Genomic DNA, 20,427 nt, shown 5'->3' on the forward strand with positions numbered 1-20,427 from the left:
GAGGGGATAGGAAGATATTTGTTAAAGGATAGAAAATTACAGCTAGATAGCAGGAATAAATTTTCATGTTCTATAACACTGTAGGATGACTGTAGTTAACAATATAGTTGCAGATAGCTAGAAGGAGGGTATTGAATATTCCCAACACAAAGAAATGATAAATATTTCAGATGATGTATATGTTAATTACCCTGATCTGAACACTATACATTACACATATACACTATGTATATGTATACACGTGCACTATACATATACACTGTATGTCAAAATATCACTATGTATGACATAAATATGTACAGTTATTATATGTCAATTTTTACAAAAGCTCACCAGGGTCCCACAAATTTAGGTACTGTTATTATTCTCATTTTACATTTGAGGAAACTGAGGCACAGATAAATTTATAAACTGGCCCAGTTTTGCATACCTAATAAGAAGTAGTGCACTGATTCAAATCCAGGCAGTCTATCTCTGCAGCTCATGCTGTTAGCCACTAGTATGTCTGAGGGGTTAAAAACTTCAAAGTCAATATCTAACCAACCCAGGAGCAGTGAACACCACCAGATGCCTCATGAAGGTCTTGAAATACCATCTCCCATTAAAAAGAGGCAGGTTCCTTGGAGAGATGGCTGATTTAAGGTCTGGGTCAGGAAATGAACAAGAGAAACCTGAAGCACCTTGTCGTATAGATAACAAAGAAGCTATTGAAGACTAATAGGATCATTCCAAAAGAAAAGAACTCTGAAGAGCCAACTTAAAGGGGCTCCCAATGGCCAAAGATGTGACAATTTGAGCATCAGTAGGGATAATAGCAATAGATTGAAGTACATCAATTACGTTTAAATCTATGAGTTCATAATGATGCTCAAAAATTGGTCATGTTTAGAAGATGATTGGGAATTGCTTAATTGAAAACTGGTAAATACATTTTTTCCCTCTCATTCCTATGTGAACTGTATACCTGAATAACTAAATAGTACATGAGGTGAAGCTCCTCTTTATAGAAATAATCCAGCTGCTAAATGACAAAGGAATGATAGAATTAGAGTGTCCCTTTTCTACAACCTCTAAAGTTATGGTGTGATCATAACTGACTGCAGCCTCAAACTCTTGGCCTCAATCAATTCTCTTTCTTCTTCAGCCTCCCAAAGTGCTGTGGTTACAGGTTTGTGGTTACAGCCACTGTGCCCAGCATTTGTACTTAAATTTTTTAAAACTCTAAAAGAAATTGCATTTATAAGAAAATTGATAATGTGAACGACTCAGTGTTTGATAATGTTAAGGAAATATTGTTAATATTTTAGATATGATAATAATATGGGTTTTTTAAAGTATTTATTTATTTATTTGAGACAGAGTCTTGCTCTGTCACCCAGGCTGGAGTGCAGTGGCGTGATCTCGGCTCACTGCAACCTCCGCCTCCCAGATTCAAGCAGTTCTCCTGCCTCAGCCTCCCGAGTAGCTGGGATTACAGGTGCCTGCAACCACGCCTGGCTAATTTTTTTTGTATTTTAGTAGACACAGAGTTTCACCATATTGGCCAGGCTGGTCTTGAACTCCTGAGCTTGTGATCCACCCACCTCAGCCTCCCAAAGTGCTGGGATTACAGGCATGAGCCACCGCACCCGGCCTAAGTCTTTGTTTTTATTGATGAAATTATATGTTCTGGGATTTGCTTCAAAATACTGTGCAGTGGGGTTGGGGGTAGAGATAAACAGAATTAGCCCTGCGTTGATAATTATTGGAGTTGGGGGATGGATACGTGGAGACTCATCACTATTCTCTCTACTCTTGTATAGTTTAAAATTACCATAATAAAATGTTTTGTAAAACTAAATGCCTAAGTTTTGGATTGCACAAAGTACATACTGTTTCTAATAAAAATAAGTAATTTGGTCCAAAATACTTTAGATATTAAAATGTATCGAATCTTATTCTACCACCCATGTCTTTAATGTTTGTCCTTTCTGTTGAGAGAGAGAGGAAAGAAGAAAGACAGAGAGACATGTGTTTATGGCACAGAAAATGCCAGTAAAGTCAGTGGCTACTAATATCACTTGATCTTAGCCAAAAGGCTGAAAAGCAATGGCTACTGATATCAAGCCGGCTCTTAATGGCCAGGGAATAGTACTACATTTCCTTAATCTATTCACTTGCTCACATTCATAAACAACATTTTATCAAATCTCAGATGCCACTGATTATAAATTGTATTATTATTTTAGGTACCAAAAAAAAAAACAAAAAACAATGCTCCTGATTAAATTATGGAATGCCATCACTTGTAAGATAGCAATTTTACAGATGTTAAAATATGAAAAAAGCATGTATCAGAATCATCATAATACGGTATTTATCTTTTCTGTCAAGCCTCCAGTACTTTCCCCCATCTTCAGTTTCAGCTTTCTATTTCACTGGGAAAACAGAAGCACTCAGAAGAGGGCATCCTCTTTCTCCTACAACCAAATTTTTCCACCTGTTTGCATCTGTACTTAAAAACTTTGCCTTCCCTTTTATTTCAATGGAGATGAATTATCCATACTCCTACTTAGAATGATCCTTTTTCTCAAGGACTTTCCTCCTGTAACTACTAGCCTGTCTATCCTGAATTGTGTATTTTGCCCCCTCTACTGGATCTTTTATTTTATTTTATTTTATTTATTTGAGACGGAGTCTTGCTCTGTCACCCAGGCTGGAGTGCAGCAGTGTGATCTCGGCTTCCTGCAAGTCTGCCTCCCAGGTTCAAGCGGTTCTCCCGCCTCAGCCTCCCAAGTAGCTGGGATTATAGGCACGCGCCACTGCACCCGGCTGATATTTTATATTTTTAGTAGAGATGAGGTTTCACCATGTTGGCCAAGCTGGTCTCCAACTCCTGACCTCAAGTGATCTGCCCACTTCGGCCTCCCAAAGTCCTGGGATTACAGGTGTGAGCCACTGCACCCAGCCTGGCTCCTTTTAATTAGCACATAAACTTACTATAATTTCTTCCATCTTGATTTTAGTTTTTGAGACAGAGACTAGCTCTGTCGCCCATGCTGCACTGCAGTGACGGAAGCCCAGCTCACTGCACCGTCAACTGCCTGGGCTGAAGCGGTCCTCCCACCTCAGCCTCTCAAGTAGTTGGGACTTCAGGCCAGGCAAATTTTTCATTTTTTGTAGAGAAGAGGGTCTCACTATGTTGCCTATGTAGTTTCAGACTCCTGGGCTCAACCAATCCTCCCACCTTGGCCTTCCGAAGTGCTAGGATTACAGGCATTAGCCACCACACCCAGCCCCATCTTTAAATTAAAAAAAAAAAAAAAAAAATTAGAACATGTAGAAAAAGGCAACGACAACAAAAGATTTCTGCATCCAAAATCCCTATCGAATGATAGCTTTATTTTTCTGCTCATCTTAAAAACAAAACTTCTTAAAAGTGTTGCCTATATTTGCTTTCTCCATTTCCTCTCCTCTCATCGTTTCTTCCAACTCCTATTAAGTTTTCATCAGACTTTATCAAACTTCCACCACTCCACCAAAAGGGGGTTTCAACATCACTAGTGACGACTGCTACAGCGGTCCATTCTTAATTCTCATTTTACTTGACCTATGAGCAACATTTGAGACAGTGGGTCACTCCCTTATTCTTGAAACACTTCCTTCCCTTGGTTTTGCAGATCTAAACTTTCCTACTTTTCCATTTACTTCATCTACTTCATGGATGATTCCTTCTCAGTCTTCTTTGTCGGATCCTCTTCACCTACCAAACTTAACCTGGTGCATTGTTAGAAGAAACCCTACTGAGTAAGAGCAAATTATTCTTTTAGCAGACTGCTTTTACTTTCCAATATTTAAACATTTTGTTTATCCTTTTAAATGAAAATGATTTAAAAAGCGCAGCTCTCAAGCTAGCAATAGAGATACCAACCCAGGAATCTCCGCACCACCCGCAACAGAGAGCAGCGTCTGATGCCTTCCGGAAACAAACTCCACTGGCCTTATGGGAAATGTGGTCTCCTACGGATAGTCTACACCCGGGAGGAGCCTAGGAACTCTAGGTGGACAGTTACTTCCGCACACGCGCAGTAGGGCGGTAAGCGGTATTCAATCTTCAAATCGGCTCTGCGAGAAGCGCCGGCGGGGGCTGCTCCCCCAGTCTCTGGACTATGCTGTGACTAATCCCACGCTTGGAGCCGTAGCTGCGAGCGAGGCAGTGAAAGGGTGGCAGGTATGGCTTTGCTGGACTCGGAGGACGTAAGAGAAAGGCGGGGACTGGCTTCTGTCTACCCTACCGAAGATAAAACTTTACAGTCTCCAAGTGCTGTGACTTCAGGTTTGGATATGTGGGTCCCGTTCAACTCGAGTAGCTGAGAGAAAGCAAGAGTTGGGCACCGAGAGGCACTGACTGGGTAGATGCATTCTTGCTCTTGTAGCTCAAGGTCACTGTGTAGGAGTCTGTTCATCTAACTGTACCTTTCTTGGTTCCAAGAGCATAGTTGGCCCGACCGGAGCAATTTTAAGCCATTTCAAGGGATCCAGTGGAAACTGTAAGCCATTTCAAGGGATCCAGGAAGAAAGCATTCTTGAGAAACTGCTGTGCATTTGAAGGGTATTCTCAGCAATCATTTGAAGTAAATGTTATCATCATTTTGCATATGAATTAACTGAAAGGTGAAATTACTTGCCTGGACTGACAGCTTAGTAAGTGGAAGAACTGAGATTCAAACTCAGATACATTTTCTCCAAATTTCATTCTTTTTTTTACAGTATAGCCTTCCTGCATAAAACAGAGTTGGGTTTATTCTCCTGAAATATTTGAGCAATGAATGCTGAGTAAATTTCGATTTGTGGTCATTTTGTAGAGTCACTTGGTGTATCTGCAGATCTTCCAGTGCACACTGTGTAAATGAAGATGTGAGTTGCCAGTTTGCCCATTTTACCCTTTCTAGAGCCCCAGCAGTCGAAGCTCATAGGAGATGGTGAGTTCCTAGAGAGAGAAACATTTGGAGTTTAAACAGAAGGATGCAGCTTAAAAAAAAAAAAAGTATTCCTGGGTCCCTGACTCCATCCTTCTCAAGAAAGCCCAACCTAATTTGCAATCTCTTATCCCAGCTGCAGAGCAGAAACCAGAGAATGACAGAAAGGAATCATTTCTAGACTTATGGAACTTCAGAGACCAGGCTTTTAAGTTAGTCTTTCCATTCATTTCATTATTTCTTCAGGATAAATTTCTGGGAGGAAAAAAAATAACTGTTTCACGAGGAACAACTTGGTGTTAGATCGGTAGGACAGAAACATAGCATCCTTATCTAAGCTCCATATATTCCTAACAATCACAAGTAGAGATCTGTGCTTATGGAACATGCACTTTTCTGACTTGCAAGAAATGTCATTTTTCCCCACTAGGTGGCAGTTTCTGAGGCTGCAGTGTGGGTACTTATGGTCTGATAGAGCAGGGTTCTACTTGCATGCAGTCCTGGTATCTCAGGTCTTTCTGTTCTCTTTCCCATTTCTGCTTTCATAGATTTCTGTCTAAGAGCTGCAGAAAATGATCAACTTCCAGGTAAGGCATCCATCTATTCATCCAGTTGTTTAAATCTCCCAAAAGTCCATATGATCAAAAGGAAATGTTTGGTCAGGAAAAATGTAAACCGAATAAAAGATCAAGTCTAAAAGGAAATATAGAAGATTGCTAAGTTGATATCAAAGTCATAGAGTTTGCAGATAGTTGGAACAAATTTGAGCTGCAAATGTATACTTAGTCTTCCTGGAAATTGTAGTAAATGGATGACCAGCCAGTTAAAAAGTATTGGCATTGTCCATGAAGATAAAGCAAAGTTATTCTTCTTATAAGTAAAGCTTTTCCTGACACGTTTCTTTGAAGAAAATCTTTTCTAATGAGTTTTCACATAGATAACATTAGAAATAACATTCACAGCAGCAGCCTGCGATAAGTATAGCATCAGGTTTCCTGTTACTTTCTTAGAGTATTCCCTAGAGCAAGAACATAGTGCCAGCAGCACTAAATGAACTCAATTTATTAGTGTAGTTATATAGCCTTTTTAATGCCCACCTGGATCCATAAGTAAATCTTATACCTTTTCCATTTCGTAGCTATCTTGAGCATTTACTCTTCTACGTGAATTTTAAGGTCATTGAAATAACAAATATTGTCAAGGTCCATAAATCAGTATGTTAGGTATTCTTTTTTTCTGAGACAGAGTTTTGTTCTGTTGCCCAGTCTGGTGTATAGTGACATGATCTCAGCTCACTGCAGCCTCCGCCACCCAGGGTCAGGTGATTTTCCTGCCTCAGCCTCCCATGTAGCTTGAATTACAGGCATTCACCACCATACCCAACTAATTTTTGTGTTTTTAATAGAGATGGGGTTTCACCTTGTTGACCAGGCTGGTCTTGAACTCCTGACTTAAAGTGATCCCCCTGCCTCAGCTTCCCAAAGTGCTGGTGGGATTGCAGGTGTAAGCCGAACTCAGCCAGATATTCTTTTTTTTTTTTTGAGACGGAGTTTCACTCTTGTTACACAGGCTGGAGTGCAATGGCGCGATCTCGGCTTACCGCTACCTCCGCCTCCTGGGTTCAGGCAATTCTCCTGCCTCAACCTCCTCAGTAGCTGGGATTACAGGCACGCGCCACCATGCCCAGCTGATTTTTTGTAGTTTTAGTAGAGATGGGATTTCACCGTGTTGACCAGGATGGTCTCGATCTCTTGACCTCGTGATCCACCCGCCTTGGCCTCCCAAAGTGCTGGGATTACAGGCGTGAGCCACCGCGCCCGGCCCAGATATTCTTATTACGATTGCATTAATTAATTTGGAGAGAATTGAATTCATGACTTTTCAATGAGTGCGATTTATTCAGGTTTTCTTATAGGTCTTTTATTACAATTTTTTTTTTCTTTTTTGAGACAGAGTTTCACTCTGTTGCCCAGGCTGGAGTGGAGTGGCATGATCTCGGCTCACTGCAACCTCTGTCTCCAGAGTTCAAGTGATTCTGCTTCAGCCTTCTGAGTAGCTGGGATTACAGGTGCCCACCACCATGCCCAGCTAATTTTTATATTTTTATTAGAGACAGGGTTTCACCACGTTGGCCTGGCTGGTCTCAAACTCCTGACCTCAGGCGATTCACCCGCCTCATCCTCCCAAAGTGCTGGGATTACAGGTGTGAGCCACTGTGGCTGGCCCTTTTATTATAGTTTTATAGGTTTCTTATTGTAATTCTTGTACATTTCTTATATTTATTCTTACATATGGTTTTAGTCACTATTGAGAATGGGGTAGGCCTTTTTTTTTTTTCATTTTCTCTTCTAATTGGCTGTTTTGGTAAACAGAAAAATATGGTCTTCTCTTGGCTGGGCATGGTGGCTCATGCCTATATTCCTAGTACTTTGGGAGGCTAAGGTGGGAGGATTGCTTGAGTCCAGGAGTTCAAGACCAGCCTGGGCAATATAGTAAGACCCCATCTCTAAAAAGAAAAAGAAAGTTTAATTAGCAGGGCATGATGGCTCACACCTATAGTTCCAGCTGTTACATGCACTCTGAATGAAGAGACCCTCTAAACAGTCTTTGTGTGAGCAATATGGCTATTTATTCACCTGGGTGTGGGCAGGGTGAGTCCAAAAAGAGAGTCAGCAGAGGGCAGTGGGATAGGAGTTGGTTTTATAGGTTTGGGGTAGGCAGTAGAAAGTTACAGAAGTTACAGTTCAGGGCGGTTTTTGCAAGCTGGGAGGCAATCGTAGGGTCTGGAGTCACAAGGTTGACTATCAGTTGAGCAAGGTTGGTTACAAAGTCCAGTTGCCTTATCAGTTGAGGCGGGAATAAGGAACAAGAGAAGAATATCTCAAAGTTAATTAGGCACTGCAGGGGTTGGTCATTTTTCTCCTTTTGTGGTTTTCCAGTTACTTCAAACTTTCTATTTCCAGGAACTCATCTGAAGGTGTACATGCAGGTCACAGAGGTTACCATGCAGTCAATGGCGCAGCCAGCCAGCCTAAAAGGGAGCAGCTATTAGGGCAGCTGGAGCAGGAAGATCCGTTGAGCCTAGAAGTTCAAGGCCACAGCTAGCTATGATCACACCACTGCACTGTAGTATGGGTGATGAGCAACACCCTGTCTCTGAAGAAAAGATGGATTTCTCTATGTTGATTTTATATCCAGCCAATGTACAGAACTCTTTTTAGATCTAAGGGTTCTTTAGTTGATTCTTCTATTAGGTGGACAATCATATACATTACAAATGGAGTTTTATCTCTTCCTGCCCAATATTTATACCTTCCCCCATATTTTCCTTATCTCATTGCAATGGCCAGGACTTTTAATCACTGCAATTTTGAATAAACAGCCATCCTTAGTATCCATGGGAGACTGGTTCCAGAACTCCTGCAGATCCCCAAATCTGAACATACTGAAGTCACACAGTACAGTTGGCCCTCTGGAACTCAAAGATAGGAAAAGTTGGCCATCCATATTCGTGGGTTTTGCATTGCAAGAGTATTGTATTTTTGATGTGCATTTGGTTGTAGATTCAGAACCTGTCAACCAAGGGCCAACTACATTCATTGCAAAAAAAATCTGAGTATAAGTGGACCCCAGCGGTTCAAACCTGTGTTGTTCAAGGGTTAACTGTAATTTCTTTTTGTCCTAATTTTAATGGGAGTGCTTCTAGTGTATGTATGGTGAAACCCCATCTCTACTAAAAGTACAAAAAAATTAGCCAGTTGTGGTGGTGTATACCTGTAGCCCTAGCTACTCAGGAGGCTGAGGCATGAGAATTGGTTGAACCTGAGAGACAGAGGCTGCAGTGAGCCAAAATTGCACCGCTGCACTCCTGTCTGGGCAACAGAGCAAGACTCTGTCTCAAAAAATATATGTATCAATTGTATACAATTCAGTGATTTTTTAGTGTATTCACAGAGTTGTACAGTCATCACGGCTATCGAATTTCAGAACATTTTTATCACCCCAAAAGCAACTCTATATCCTAATTAGCAGTCACTTCTCATTCCTCTTGTTTCCTGGCCCTAATCTACTTTCTGTTTCTATGGCTTTTCTCTTCTGAACATTTCATACAAATGGAGCCATGAAATATGTAATCTTTTGTGACCGGCTTCTTTCACCCAATACCATAGTTTCCTCGTTTTCTTATTGATTGATTGATTGATTGATTGAGGCAGGATCTCACTCTGTTGCAGCCTCAACCTCCCAGCCTCAAACAGTTCTCCCACCTCAGCCTCCCAAGTAGCTGGGACTACAGGTACGTGCCACCACACTCAGCTAATGTTTAAAATTTTTTTTTTTTTTTTGAGATGGAGTTTCGCTCTCGTTACCCAGGCTGGAGTGCAGTGGCGTGATCTCGGCTCACCGCAACCTCCGCCTCCTGGGTTCAGGCAATTCTCCTGTCTCAGCCTCCCGAGTAGCTGGGATTACAGGCACGCGCCACCATGCCCAGCTAATTTTTTGTATTTTTAGTAGAGATGGGGTTTCACCTTGTTGACCAGGATGGTCTCGATCTCTTGACCTCGTGATCCACCCGCCTCGGCCTCCCAGAGTGCTGGGATTACAGGCTTGAGCCACTGCGCCCGGCCCTGTTTTAAAATTTTTGTAGAGATTGTGTCTTACAATGTTGCCCAGGCTGGTCTCAAACTCCTGGGCTCAAGTGATCTGCCCACCTCAGCCTCCCAAAGTGCTGGGATTACAGGTGGGAGCCATGGCACCTGGTCCCATACAGTATTTTCAAGGTTCATCCATGTTGTAGATGTACCAGTACCTTTTTTATTGCCAAATAATATTCCATCATATGGACATAGGTATACCACATTTTCTTTATCCATTTGTCAGTCATGGACACCAGATTATTCCACTTTTTTGGCTATGAATAACTATAATGAACATTTGTCTCTGGGTTTTTGTGTGGACAAATGTCTTGAATTCTCTTGGGTGTATACTAGGAGGGGATTGCTAGGTTATATGGTTACTCTTTGTTTAATATTTGGAGGAGGCTAGGTGCAGTGGCTCAAGCCTATAATTTCAGCACTTTGGGAGGCAGGCAGGCGGATCACCTGAGGTTAGGAGTTCAAGATCAGCCTGGCCAATGTGGTGAAACCCTGTTTCTACTAAAAATACAAAAATTGGTGGTGAATGCCTATAATCCCAGTTACTCAGGCAGCTGAGGTGGGAGAATCACTTGAACCTAGGAGGCAGAGGTTGCAGTGGGCTGAGATTGTGCCACTGCCCTCCAGCCTGGGTGATAGAGTGATACTCCATCTCAAAAAAACAAAAACAAAAATAAACAAAACCAAAAACACTCAGAGGAACTTCCAAACTGTTTTCCATAGTTACTAGGTAGGCTGGGTATGGTGGCTCATGCCTGTAAACTCAGCACTTTGGGTAAAGTGGCTCATGCCTGTAAACTCAGCACTTTGGCTGAGGCAGAAGGATCACTTGAATCCAGGAGTACAAGACCAGTCTGGGCAATGTGGTGAGACACGATTTCTACAAAAAAAAAAAAAAGGTTTTTTAATTGCCTGGGTGTGGTGGCACGTGCCAGTAGTCCCAGCTACTTGGGAGGCTGAGGTGGGGGGCTGAGGCAGGAAAATCGCTTGAGTCCAGGAGTTGGGTGCTGGCATGAGCCCCGATTGCACCACATTCCACTCCACTCCAGCCTGGGTAACAGAGAAAGACCCTATGTCAAATAAAAGAAAAGAAAAAACATAGTTGCTGCACCATTTTATAATCCCAATGTACAAGAGTTGAGTAATGTACAAAAGTTTCAGTTTCTCCACATCCTTGCCAACACAGGTCATTGTCTGCCTTTGATTTTAACTGTCTTCATAGAAGTGAAGTGCTGTCTCATTATGGTTTTGATTTACATTTCACTAATGACTAATCATTAATGATATTGAGCATCTTTTTTCTCTTTTTTAATTTTATTTTTTTTTCTTGCTTGCTTAGGTTTCAGACCCTGATGTTGAGCATCTTTTCATGGGCTTATTTACTATACACACACTAGCACATGCACATACAACCATATGTGTATATCTTTGGAGAAATGTGTGTTTAAATACTTTGCCCATTTTAAAATTGTGTTGTCTTTTTATTGTTGATTTTTTCTCCCCTCCCCCATTGTTGAATTTAAAGTTATTTATATATTCTAGATACAAGCCTCTTATCATATACATGATTTGCAAATATTTTCTTTCATTCTTTGGGGTTTCTTTTCACATTCTTGGCAGTGTCCTACGTAGCACAGAAGTTTTTAATTTTGATGAATTCCTATTTTTATTTTGTCACTTCCACATTTTCTGTCATATTTCACAAACCACTGCCTAATCCAAGGTCACAACTTTTTTTTTTCTGTTTTCTTCTAATTGTTTGATAGGTTTGTTTCTTACTTTTAGCTCTCTGATCCATTTTACTTCATTTTTTTATATGATGTAAGATGCGGGGAGTCCAGTGTCATACTTTTGGATGTCTAGCGGTCTCAGTACCATTTGTTGAAAAGACTTTTCCCTGTTGGACTGTTCTGGCAATAGCTGGTTATGTTTAATATGATTTTTGTTACTATCACAAAGTATATTTCTGAATCAAGCATGTAATCATTATATATAATTTTCTGCAAACTCAACAATGAACATGATATGATATTAAGGGGCTGCTTTCATTCTCTTGCAAGTTCTCTAATGATGCACACTTTAGTGTGAAGATGAATGTGCTGTTACAGGAATCAGTGACATTCCAGGATGTGGCTGTGGATTTCACCCCAGAGGAGTGGCAGCTGCTTGATTGTGCTGAGAGAACCCTGTATTGGGATGTGATGTTGGAGAACTATAGAAACCTCATCTCAGTGGGTAAGGACGATGAGTGGTAACTTTTCAGTGTAACTCAAAATATATAAATGTGCCCTTCTTTTAAGACTTGTGAAAGCTGGCCAAGATCCCAGCACTTTGGGAAGCCGAAGAATTGCTTGAGCCCAGGATTTCAAGACCAGCCTGGGCAACATTGTGAGACCCTGTCTCAACAAAATTTAGCCAGGTGTGGTGGCACTGCCTATTATTTCAGCTACTTGGGAGGCTAAGGTGGAAGGATTGCTTGAGCCCAGGCATACCACTGCATTCCAGCCTGGGTGACAGAGTGAGACCCTATCTCAAAAAGAAAAAGAAAAAGAAAAGAAAACTTAACAAAAGTTGTGAGCATTCTGAAGCATTAATCAGCTTGGCCCTAAATTTTAGTTGTCAAAGCTTCCAAATTGAGGTTCTGCTTATGCTTCTACTTCCCAAACAGAAGGGAAGGGTCTGTTCTGTTTCAAAGCCTGCTTGTCATCCTTTTAAAAACCCTGAGACTCAAGGAGGCAACCCGAGTTGTGAGCTGGTTGTTTGCCTAGCACCTTGGCCCCACTTCTATGTTGTTTTCCTACTAACAGGTTGTCCAGTTACCAAAACGAAAGTGACCCTCAAGGTAGAGCAAGGACAAGAGCCATGGATGGTGGAAGGAGTAAACCCACAGCACAGCTCTCCAGGTGAGTGAGAGAAACTCAGATGGGGATGTGTGGAGTTGAGATCCTAGTTGGTCAGTGAGGGACAGGCACCTCTGAAATACTCTTAGAAGCACCTCTTAAAAGCCATGAACCTTTGGCATAACATCATCAGCTTGTTCCCCAAAATCTACCTTCACCCTCACTGTCCCCACACATGCTCTTTCTCTTTGCTCAGCTGTTGTGTGGAAGGTTGTCCCTTTCCTGTCTCCTCTGGCTTCTCATGCTGCCTGTTTCATCTAGGTCCTTGCTTTGTTTCTGTTCTCTTAATTCCTAAAACCGTCATTCTTCTTCCTTTCTCAACATAGATCTTTTTCTATATGCTTAGTCCTTACAATGAAGTTAAATTATGTAAATTTGAAGTTTTACTCTACCAATCACTGTCTAACCTTAAGCAGATTATTTTGTAGCACAGTTTCCTTTGTTTATAAAATAGGAATATTAATCCTTACCTCAGGTTTCCTATAAAGATTATATGAGGTAATATATGCAAAACACTTCAAATAGTTGACTGATAGTAAATATTCAGTATATGCTCATTGTTTTTTCAAAACTTTTAGGGACATCTTGCTCTATTTTGTTTTCCTTTTTTTTTTTTAACTTATTCCTTTTCTTGCATCATAAACCCCATCTTGCATGTTTAGTCTCCCTGATAATTTGGGATGTCTGTCTTGTAGTGCATCTTTCTGTTTCACTTGCTAATATTGATAACTTTTTGAAATTCCCCTCCAGCTTTTTGTGGCCTTACTAATCTGTCCTCACCCTTTCTTACTGCTTATTCACCTTTTGCTCAGGTCTTCTCTCCCATCTTTTTAACTTCTCTCCACAGTAACTCCTTCAGAAGCCTCATCACTCTGAAGACTAAAGTTACTTGTTTTATGCCAACTCTAGCATCTTTGCCTCACCAACTTTTCATTCCCCTAATTTTACCTGACCTAGCCTTCATGGTAACTAATGTTTTTAATTATTCAATTGACACCCTTATCTTTACATCACGATAAATAATCTTGAATGGGTTCCTGCTTTGCCGTCTTAAAATCACTACAGTAAGCAATTTGATTTTTTCCTCTCAATAGTTTTATTTATTTAGTTTAATTTTATTTCCTCTCAAAATAAAATTAAATTTTCCCTTTCTGCAGAGTTAATAAAAGAACTCATTCAAATGATTGACATATCTTTCAAATGATTGACACCAATTAAATATATTTCAGATTCCCTGGATCCCAACTTCTGTTGACACAGACAAAATGAATTTTTTTAAGAGACAGGGTCTTACTCCATCACCCAGGCTGGAGTGCAGTGATGCCATCTTAGCTCACTGCATCCTTGAACTCCTTGCCTCAAGCAATTCTCCTGCCTCAGTCTCCCAAGCAGCTGGGACCACAGGCACATGCCACAGTCCTCGGCTGATTTTTAATTACTCATACTGCATCTAGACTGTTTATGTTACTATTTTACCAATTCCATTCTATTTTCTAATTTATATTAGATGTTTCTCCAAGATTTATCCAAATTATTCTGTTTCTCTTGTCACTGTCCTGAAAAATGTATATTATCCCTTTAGAACCTGTGTTGTGATATTTAAATGGCTTTTAATGTCCTCTATAAAGTAGCCCCATTTTACTTATCCGGAATTATCCATCTTTTCCCTATTCCATGGAAATTGGGCTTTTTAATATCCGCTATATACAGTTTTCTTCTCTGCATCAATCCTTTTGATTCTGGTCTGCTCCACCTAACTAAAACCAGCATTTTACTAAATCTGAGTTCAGCTTTCCTTTCTCATTATAACTCCAGTCTAATCTTTACCTTCTTTGAACTCCCAAGCCAACTCTACTATGACTCTGTCATAAAAAATTGACGTATACTGTCTTGGATATATTTTTCTAATCCTTATGGCTTTTAAGGCATGTGTTTTAAATGATAGTTCCTGAAGAGAATGATCTGGTTTGTTTTTGTTTTGTTTTTTCTGAGATGGAGTCTCGCACTGTCACCCAGGCTGGAGTGCAGCGGCCCAATCTCAGCTCACTGCAACCTCCGCCTCCCAGGTTCAAGCGATTCTTCTGCCTCAGCCTCCTGAGTAGCTGGGACCATGGGTGCCTGCCACCACACCAGGCTAATTTTTGTATTTTTAGTAGAGACAGGGTTTCACCATGTTGGCCAGGCTGGTCTCCAAACTCCTGATCTCAGGTGATCTGCCCGCCTCAACCTCCCAAAGTGCTGGGATTACAGGCATGAGCCACTGCACCTGGCTGAGAATGATCTGTTTTATGCTGAGCACATAATGGTATTCAATGAACATTTCATTAATTTATTGTTATAGAGCCAGACATTATGGAGGATGTTTCTTTTCTTATTTTTCTTTTTTTTTTTTCTTTTTTCAGTATCCCTGCCATAGCAATGTGGGGGATGTTTTTTATTCTTCCATTCAACAAGGCTTTTAAATATGTTTCCTGAAAAGGTTCAAAGAAAGCAAAAATCTCATTACCATTTTCTAAGTGGATGAATGGTAGTTGGAACAGCAAAACGTGTTTATATTAAAATATTTTCCCTGGTGGTCTAGTGGTTAGGAAAACAATATATAAACAAAAAATAAAGTATTTTAAAATTCAACAAGTGAGTATGAAACATTTCTTCAATGTACATTAACGTTGCAGTTGTGTTCCAATTAATTGTCAAAATGAATGGTAGACAGCAGCAGTGACTATCTTTGAAATTAATAGAAAATGGAGCTTAAAGTTTAAAGTATACAAAATCTGGAGAAGTCTTTTTTTGAGATCATGGAACAGTGGTTCCTCCCTAAAGAATATCTGAGTTCTAAATAAAATGAGAGGAGGTAAGGGAGGGCAAATTAAGGTAGAGAACGAACATGAGCAAAAGATTGAAGTTAGGAGTCTAGAGTCCATGGAGTAGAAGGTATTTGCTGAGGACTAGTGGGACCCATGCTTCCCATGAGTGAATTCATGTCTTGCATAATTCTATTTCCAGGCTGATTATGTTGAATTTTTCAGTGGATTGTTGTTGGTAGAGGTAACGCAGGATGCTGCTTACCATCAGTTGAAATAAGAGTGGTAAGAAGAAAGGAACCAAATCCCTAGAGTCAGAAACACTCTATAAAGCAATGTGTACTAATGACTGTAGCCCACTACTCAGTCTAGCTCTGCAGAGAATAAGGCATAGAGGAGGAGGCTCAGAGCATTGTACTAACACTCCTCATGGAGGGAAACTTAAGAGTGGGGAATTATGACCCTCTCTCCCCAATTTTTTTAAAAATGGGAACAGATTTGGGATTTATAGTGTTTTGGGGATAGTGAAAAAATATGAATTCAGGAGAAAAGCAGCTTTCTGAAGACCAGTTTGTTAGATTGAAAGAGGATGTAAAAACAGTATTTGCCAAATAGAAGTATAATAGATAGTTGTCACATACAGAAACTCAGCCAGAATAAAAAATAGCAAATAGACAGAATCTATTTGCTATTATTATCCCAAGCTAAGGATGACTTACCCTTGGATAACTTGCTGGACATTTGTGTCCCTGGGCTTACAAGTATAGGTACAAATGAATTCTAGCTCTCAGTAGAGCTGGAGCTATGACTACAGACATTCTTCAGCTGTGGTTTAGTTGGGGTTAGAGGACTGGAGATATGAGAATGTTTAGAAAGGAAACTGATATTGTGCAGAGTGATTTAGAGGAAAAGACATAAGTGAGAGAAATGGGGAATTATCCTACCGAGGTGATCTAGAAATTAATTATGTAGTGATTTATATAACTGCCTGTTACCACCTCCTCCAAACCTAGTCTGTACTCTGATATTTTCCCTTAACCCCTTTATCTCCTGTTTTCCTAGTTGTCCTATCCATTAATCAGGTCTCCACAATGGGCCCTCTTCATTTTATGAGCTAACCCTACACCCTTGTTGAGCACCCTTTTGACTTCTTTGTACCCTGACTCTACCTTGCACCTATTTTACTGTCTTTCCTCAGGTCACAAGCTAAAGCATCTGCTCCCATTCACTCTTCAGCAGTTTTATTCTTAAAGCTCAGGAAGAGTGAGGCAAATATAAGATTTGTTTCAGAATGAGATACTAGCTTTGAAACTATAGACGGTTTTCTCTATAACATGTTGGTGGGAAAAAGTAACTAGGAATGTTTTGTTGTACTCCTTTTTAGAATCTGACTGCCCTCTTGTTGATGAACCAGGGAAGTGTTGGGAAAGCAAAGACAATTTTTTGAAGTCAGTTTTGCTCACGTTCAATAAACTTTTGACTATGGAGAGAATCCACCATTATAATATGAGCACAAGTTTTAATCCAATGGAAAAAAAATTATATAAATCATCTGAGAAGCATTTGCCACCTAATTTAGACTTACTTAATTATAATAGAAGTTATACTGGAGAAAACACTTATGAATGCAGGGAATGTGGGAAAGCTTTCAAAAAGAAGTTTCATTTCATTAGACATGAAAAAAATCATACAAGGAAAAAACCTTTTGAATGCAATGACTGTGGGAAAGCCTACAGCAGGAAGGCACACCTTGCAACTCATCAGAAAATTCATAATGGAGAGAGACCCTTTGTGTGCAATGATTGTGGGAAGGCGTTTACACATAAAGCCCAACTCATGGTCCACCACAGACTTCACACTGGAGAGAAACCTTATGAGTGCAGTCAATGTGGGAAAACATTCACCTGGAACTCCTCATTTAATCAACATGTGAAATCTCACACACTTGAGAACTCATTTGAATGTAAGGAATGTGGGAAAACCTTCAGGTATAGTTCATCCCTTTACAAACATTCCAGATTTCATACCGGAGAGAAACCCTACCAATGTATCATATGTGGCAAAGCCTTTGGCAACACATCTGTGCTTGTTACACATCAAAGAATTCATACAGGAGAGAAACCTTATGGATGTATTGAATGTGGCAAAGCCTTCATCAAGAAGTCTCATCTCCTCAGACATCAGATAACTCATACAGGGGAGAAGCCCTATGAATGTAACAGATGTGGGAAAGCATTTTCTCAGAAGTCAAATCTTATCGTACATCAGAAAATTCATACATAATATTCATTTTATGAACATGAGAAGGCCTTATGAAATATTTGCTAAATCTTATTAAATACTAAAGAATTCATGGTAAGGAGACATCTACAATTTAAATGAATTTGTAAGAGTAGATTCCCTTAAAAAACAATGCCAATCATGTTCTGGAAGTGATAATAAACTTTTTACAGAAAATATTACAGAAAACAACTATAAATAATAGAGCTTAAAGCTTGGAAAGTAAGCATAACTTAAATAATCTAAGAGCCAGTGAAAACTACATTTACCATTCCTGACTTTTACTTTTTATAATAAAATAATTCTGCAAGTGAGTATAAAATACATGCCTATACGTTATATTAAATTATGCCTATTAAGAGTTTCTGCAGTAAATAACACATTTTTCCTTCCAGTGTTAACATGCATAATTAATCAAGAAAATGTGGTTTAATATGTAGTATGAATTTCAGTAATATTTCCATCCATTTGCTGGCACTCTTAATGGGCATGACAATGTTACTGAATCTGAGTCTCCTTTAATGGCACAACTGAAGACTTCTTATTAAAATTCATAAAGATATGTTCCTGTGTATGTAAATACCAGAACAAAAACTTTAACAAGACACTAATCGAGGAGAGAAAGGCACTCGTATTCTGTATTACAATAAGTATTCAGTTGAGGAAAAGAATTATTTAAATATGTAAATAAATAATTTGCACTTCAAATATTTCTGTTCTTTTTCATTGATATATCTACCTAAGCTGTAAGCATAGCTTAAGTGGTATTTAACTGGAGTATCATCTGTATTTGATTTTAATAAAGTAGAGTGTCATGATACTTTGCAACTTTTGGGGAGACAGTTTTGGGGATTTTGTTGTTTTATTGAGACAAGGTCTCATTCTGTCCCTGAGGCTTCATTGCTGTGGCACAATCATCGCTAACTGTAACCTTGAACTCCTGGGTTTAAGCATTCCTCCTGCCTCAGCCTCTTAAGTAACTAAGACTACAGGTGCAAGCCACCACACCTGACTAATTTTTTATTTTTATTTTAGCAGTGGCGTCTCACTATGTTGCCCAGGTTGGTCTTGAATTCCTGGACTCAAGCGATCCTCCTGGCTCTCATTCTCCCCTTCAGCCTTCCAAAGTGCTGGCATTACAGGAATTTTTTTTTTTTTTTAAGAAGCCAATACGTGTTTAGCTCCGAAGATACCTGGAATTTTCCATATGAACAGCATAGGCATCATTAATCAAGATGAAAACTTGTTAGAAAAGAGCAAGTTTTTCTGCTTAGCAACTTTGGAATGTGACATTTTGTAAGTTCTACATATTCCTTTCAAAGGATTAATTAGCCATTATTTAAAGTTTTCATGCTATTCACAATATCCCTTGGTAATGCCAAAAAACTTTTATGTATTTTCCTGAGTGGTGACAAAACTTAGTCTTGAACCTAAATTCAGAAATCAAGCCTTCTAAGTTTAAGCTCAGTTAAAATTATGTTCCATTGTTTTTCCTTCATTAGCCATTTTTTGAAAGAGTAGTGTTGGATAATAACTATAAATGAATGATGGTGCTTTTTTGTATAAGCATACTGGGACTTTAAAGACCTAAATTAAATCTTGTCTTTCTAAGTTATTTTAGGAGGCTATATGCTAATTTCACTTATGAGGTCATTCCAAAATTTCTGGAACCTTCTTTTCATGGAGTTGTCTTCAAAATCAGTATGCCAGCCACAGAGGAACATCTTGGTATTTATAGTCACAGGACATGCCTTTTTCAGCTCTGGAGTTTTCTTATCATTTCCTTCATGAAGTCCTCACTTCATCCTTGTAGTGCTTACCATTTCCATTGTATCTCTCCTTCCCCTGGCTGTAACCCTCATCTGAGAAACTTTCCAAACTACACAAATAAAGAGAGATGGGGGCACGGATCTCCACTGTTGCTGCATGGTATGAGATGCCCCTGAAAGAGCAGCTGTGTAGGTCAAGATGACAAGAAGTGTGCAATAGTCTGCTCCAGCTCGCTGGAAATAAAATGTAGCCAGGACATTTAAATTGTAATATATCAGGATAATATGTATCTGGTTTCATAATTTTGTTTGCTCCCTTTCTTGGGTGGAAAAAGATGTAGAATGAAAATATTTCAAGTACTGTATAAATATAGTCTCCCACCTAGAGACTTCCTGTCAGTGACCATTCTTAGACTGTGCAAGATTTTGGCAAAAAGAAGAAACAGTATGCCCAGTTCCATCCAGACATCTTGGATTCCCAAAACTCTCTAGCCCAGTGGTCTCCAACCTTTTTGGCCTTCCATCATTAGGCATTAGTTAGATTATCATAAGGAGCACGCAACCTAGATCCCTCACATGTGCCTTTCACAATAGGGTTCAAGCTCCTATGAGAATCTGATGCTGCTGCTGCTCTGACAGGAGGCAGAGCTCAGGCAGTAATGCTCAACTTGCCCTTGGCTCCCTCCTGCTATGCCGCCCAGTTCCTAAAAGGTCACAGACCCATATGGGTCCGTGGTCTGAGGTGGGGGGTGGGTAGAGGGATGGTTGGGAACTCCTGCCCTAGCCTATTTGTACACTGTAGCTGAAACAGCCATGCATTGAGAAATCCCTTGATTTTTCCCATCTCTGAGAGTATGTTATACCTTGAGATTTTTTTTACCCTGTGAAAAGATCATTCAAAAATGCCTACTATCGTTGTCTGGAATCACAGAGTGAAAAAAAAAAAGCCTCCTTTCTTATTTATTTACACATAAATGGTAGACTGACATTTTCCCCCAAAGTAACTGTTCATTTTTCTGATTTATATCACATATGCAATTTTTAAAGAATAAATACAAAAATTA

At 39.7% G+C, this 20,427-nt stretch overlaps 1 protein-coding gene across 13 annotated transcripts; it reads left to right on the forward strand.

The window, feature by feature from the left end:
- The first annotated feature begins 3,568 nt into the window (after positions 1–3,568).
- Positions 3,569–18,304, forward strand: ZNF684 (zinc finger protein 684). Of its 13 annotated transcripts, none has more exons than XM_032247098.1 (5): positions 3,569–4,961; positions 5,507–5,545; positions 11,671–11,845; positions 12,418–12,513; positions 16,699–18,304. In XM_032247098.1, the coding sequence occupies exons 2-5, from the start codon at positions 5,531–5,533 to the stop codon at positions 17,595–17,597; spliced, it is 1,185 nt and encodes a 394-aa protein (XP_032102989.1). In that variant the 5' UTR covers positions 3,569–4,961; positions 5,507–5,530; the 3' UTR covers positions 17,598–18,304. The 13 variants fall into 13 exon arrangements, with proteins under 13 accessions (XP_032102989.1, XP_032102996.1, XP_032102990.1 ...); XM_032247105.1 differs by having other exon boundaries at positions 11,719–11,845; XM_032247099.1 differs by having other exon boundaries at positions 3,569–4,896.
- Positions 18,305–20,427: the final 2,123 nt, after the last annotated feature.

Source organism: Sapajus apella, unplaced genomic scaffold (genome assembly GCF_009761245.1).
Source record: "Sapajus apella isolate SASKATOON/1434 unplaced genomic scaffold, GSC_monkey_1.0 scaffold62, whole genome shotgun sequence".
In the NCBI taxonomy this organism is placed as follows: Eukaryota; Metazoa; Chordata; class Mammalia; order Primates; family Cebidae; genus Sapajus; species Sapajus apella.

What these genes read in the sequence shown, in the direction of transcription:
- ZNF684 (XM_032247098.1), top strand. An exon ending in TAGAAACCTCATCTCAGTGG is followed by an intron (nt 11,846 to 12,417) that starts GTAAGGACGATG and finishes TCCTACTAACAG; the next exon opens with GTTGTCCAGTTACCAAAACG. An exon ending in CCCACAGCACAGCTCTCCAG is followed by an intron (nt 12,514 to 16,698) that starts GTGAGTGAGAGA and finishes ACTCCTTTTTAG; the next exon opens with AATCTGACTGCCCTCTTGTT.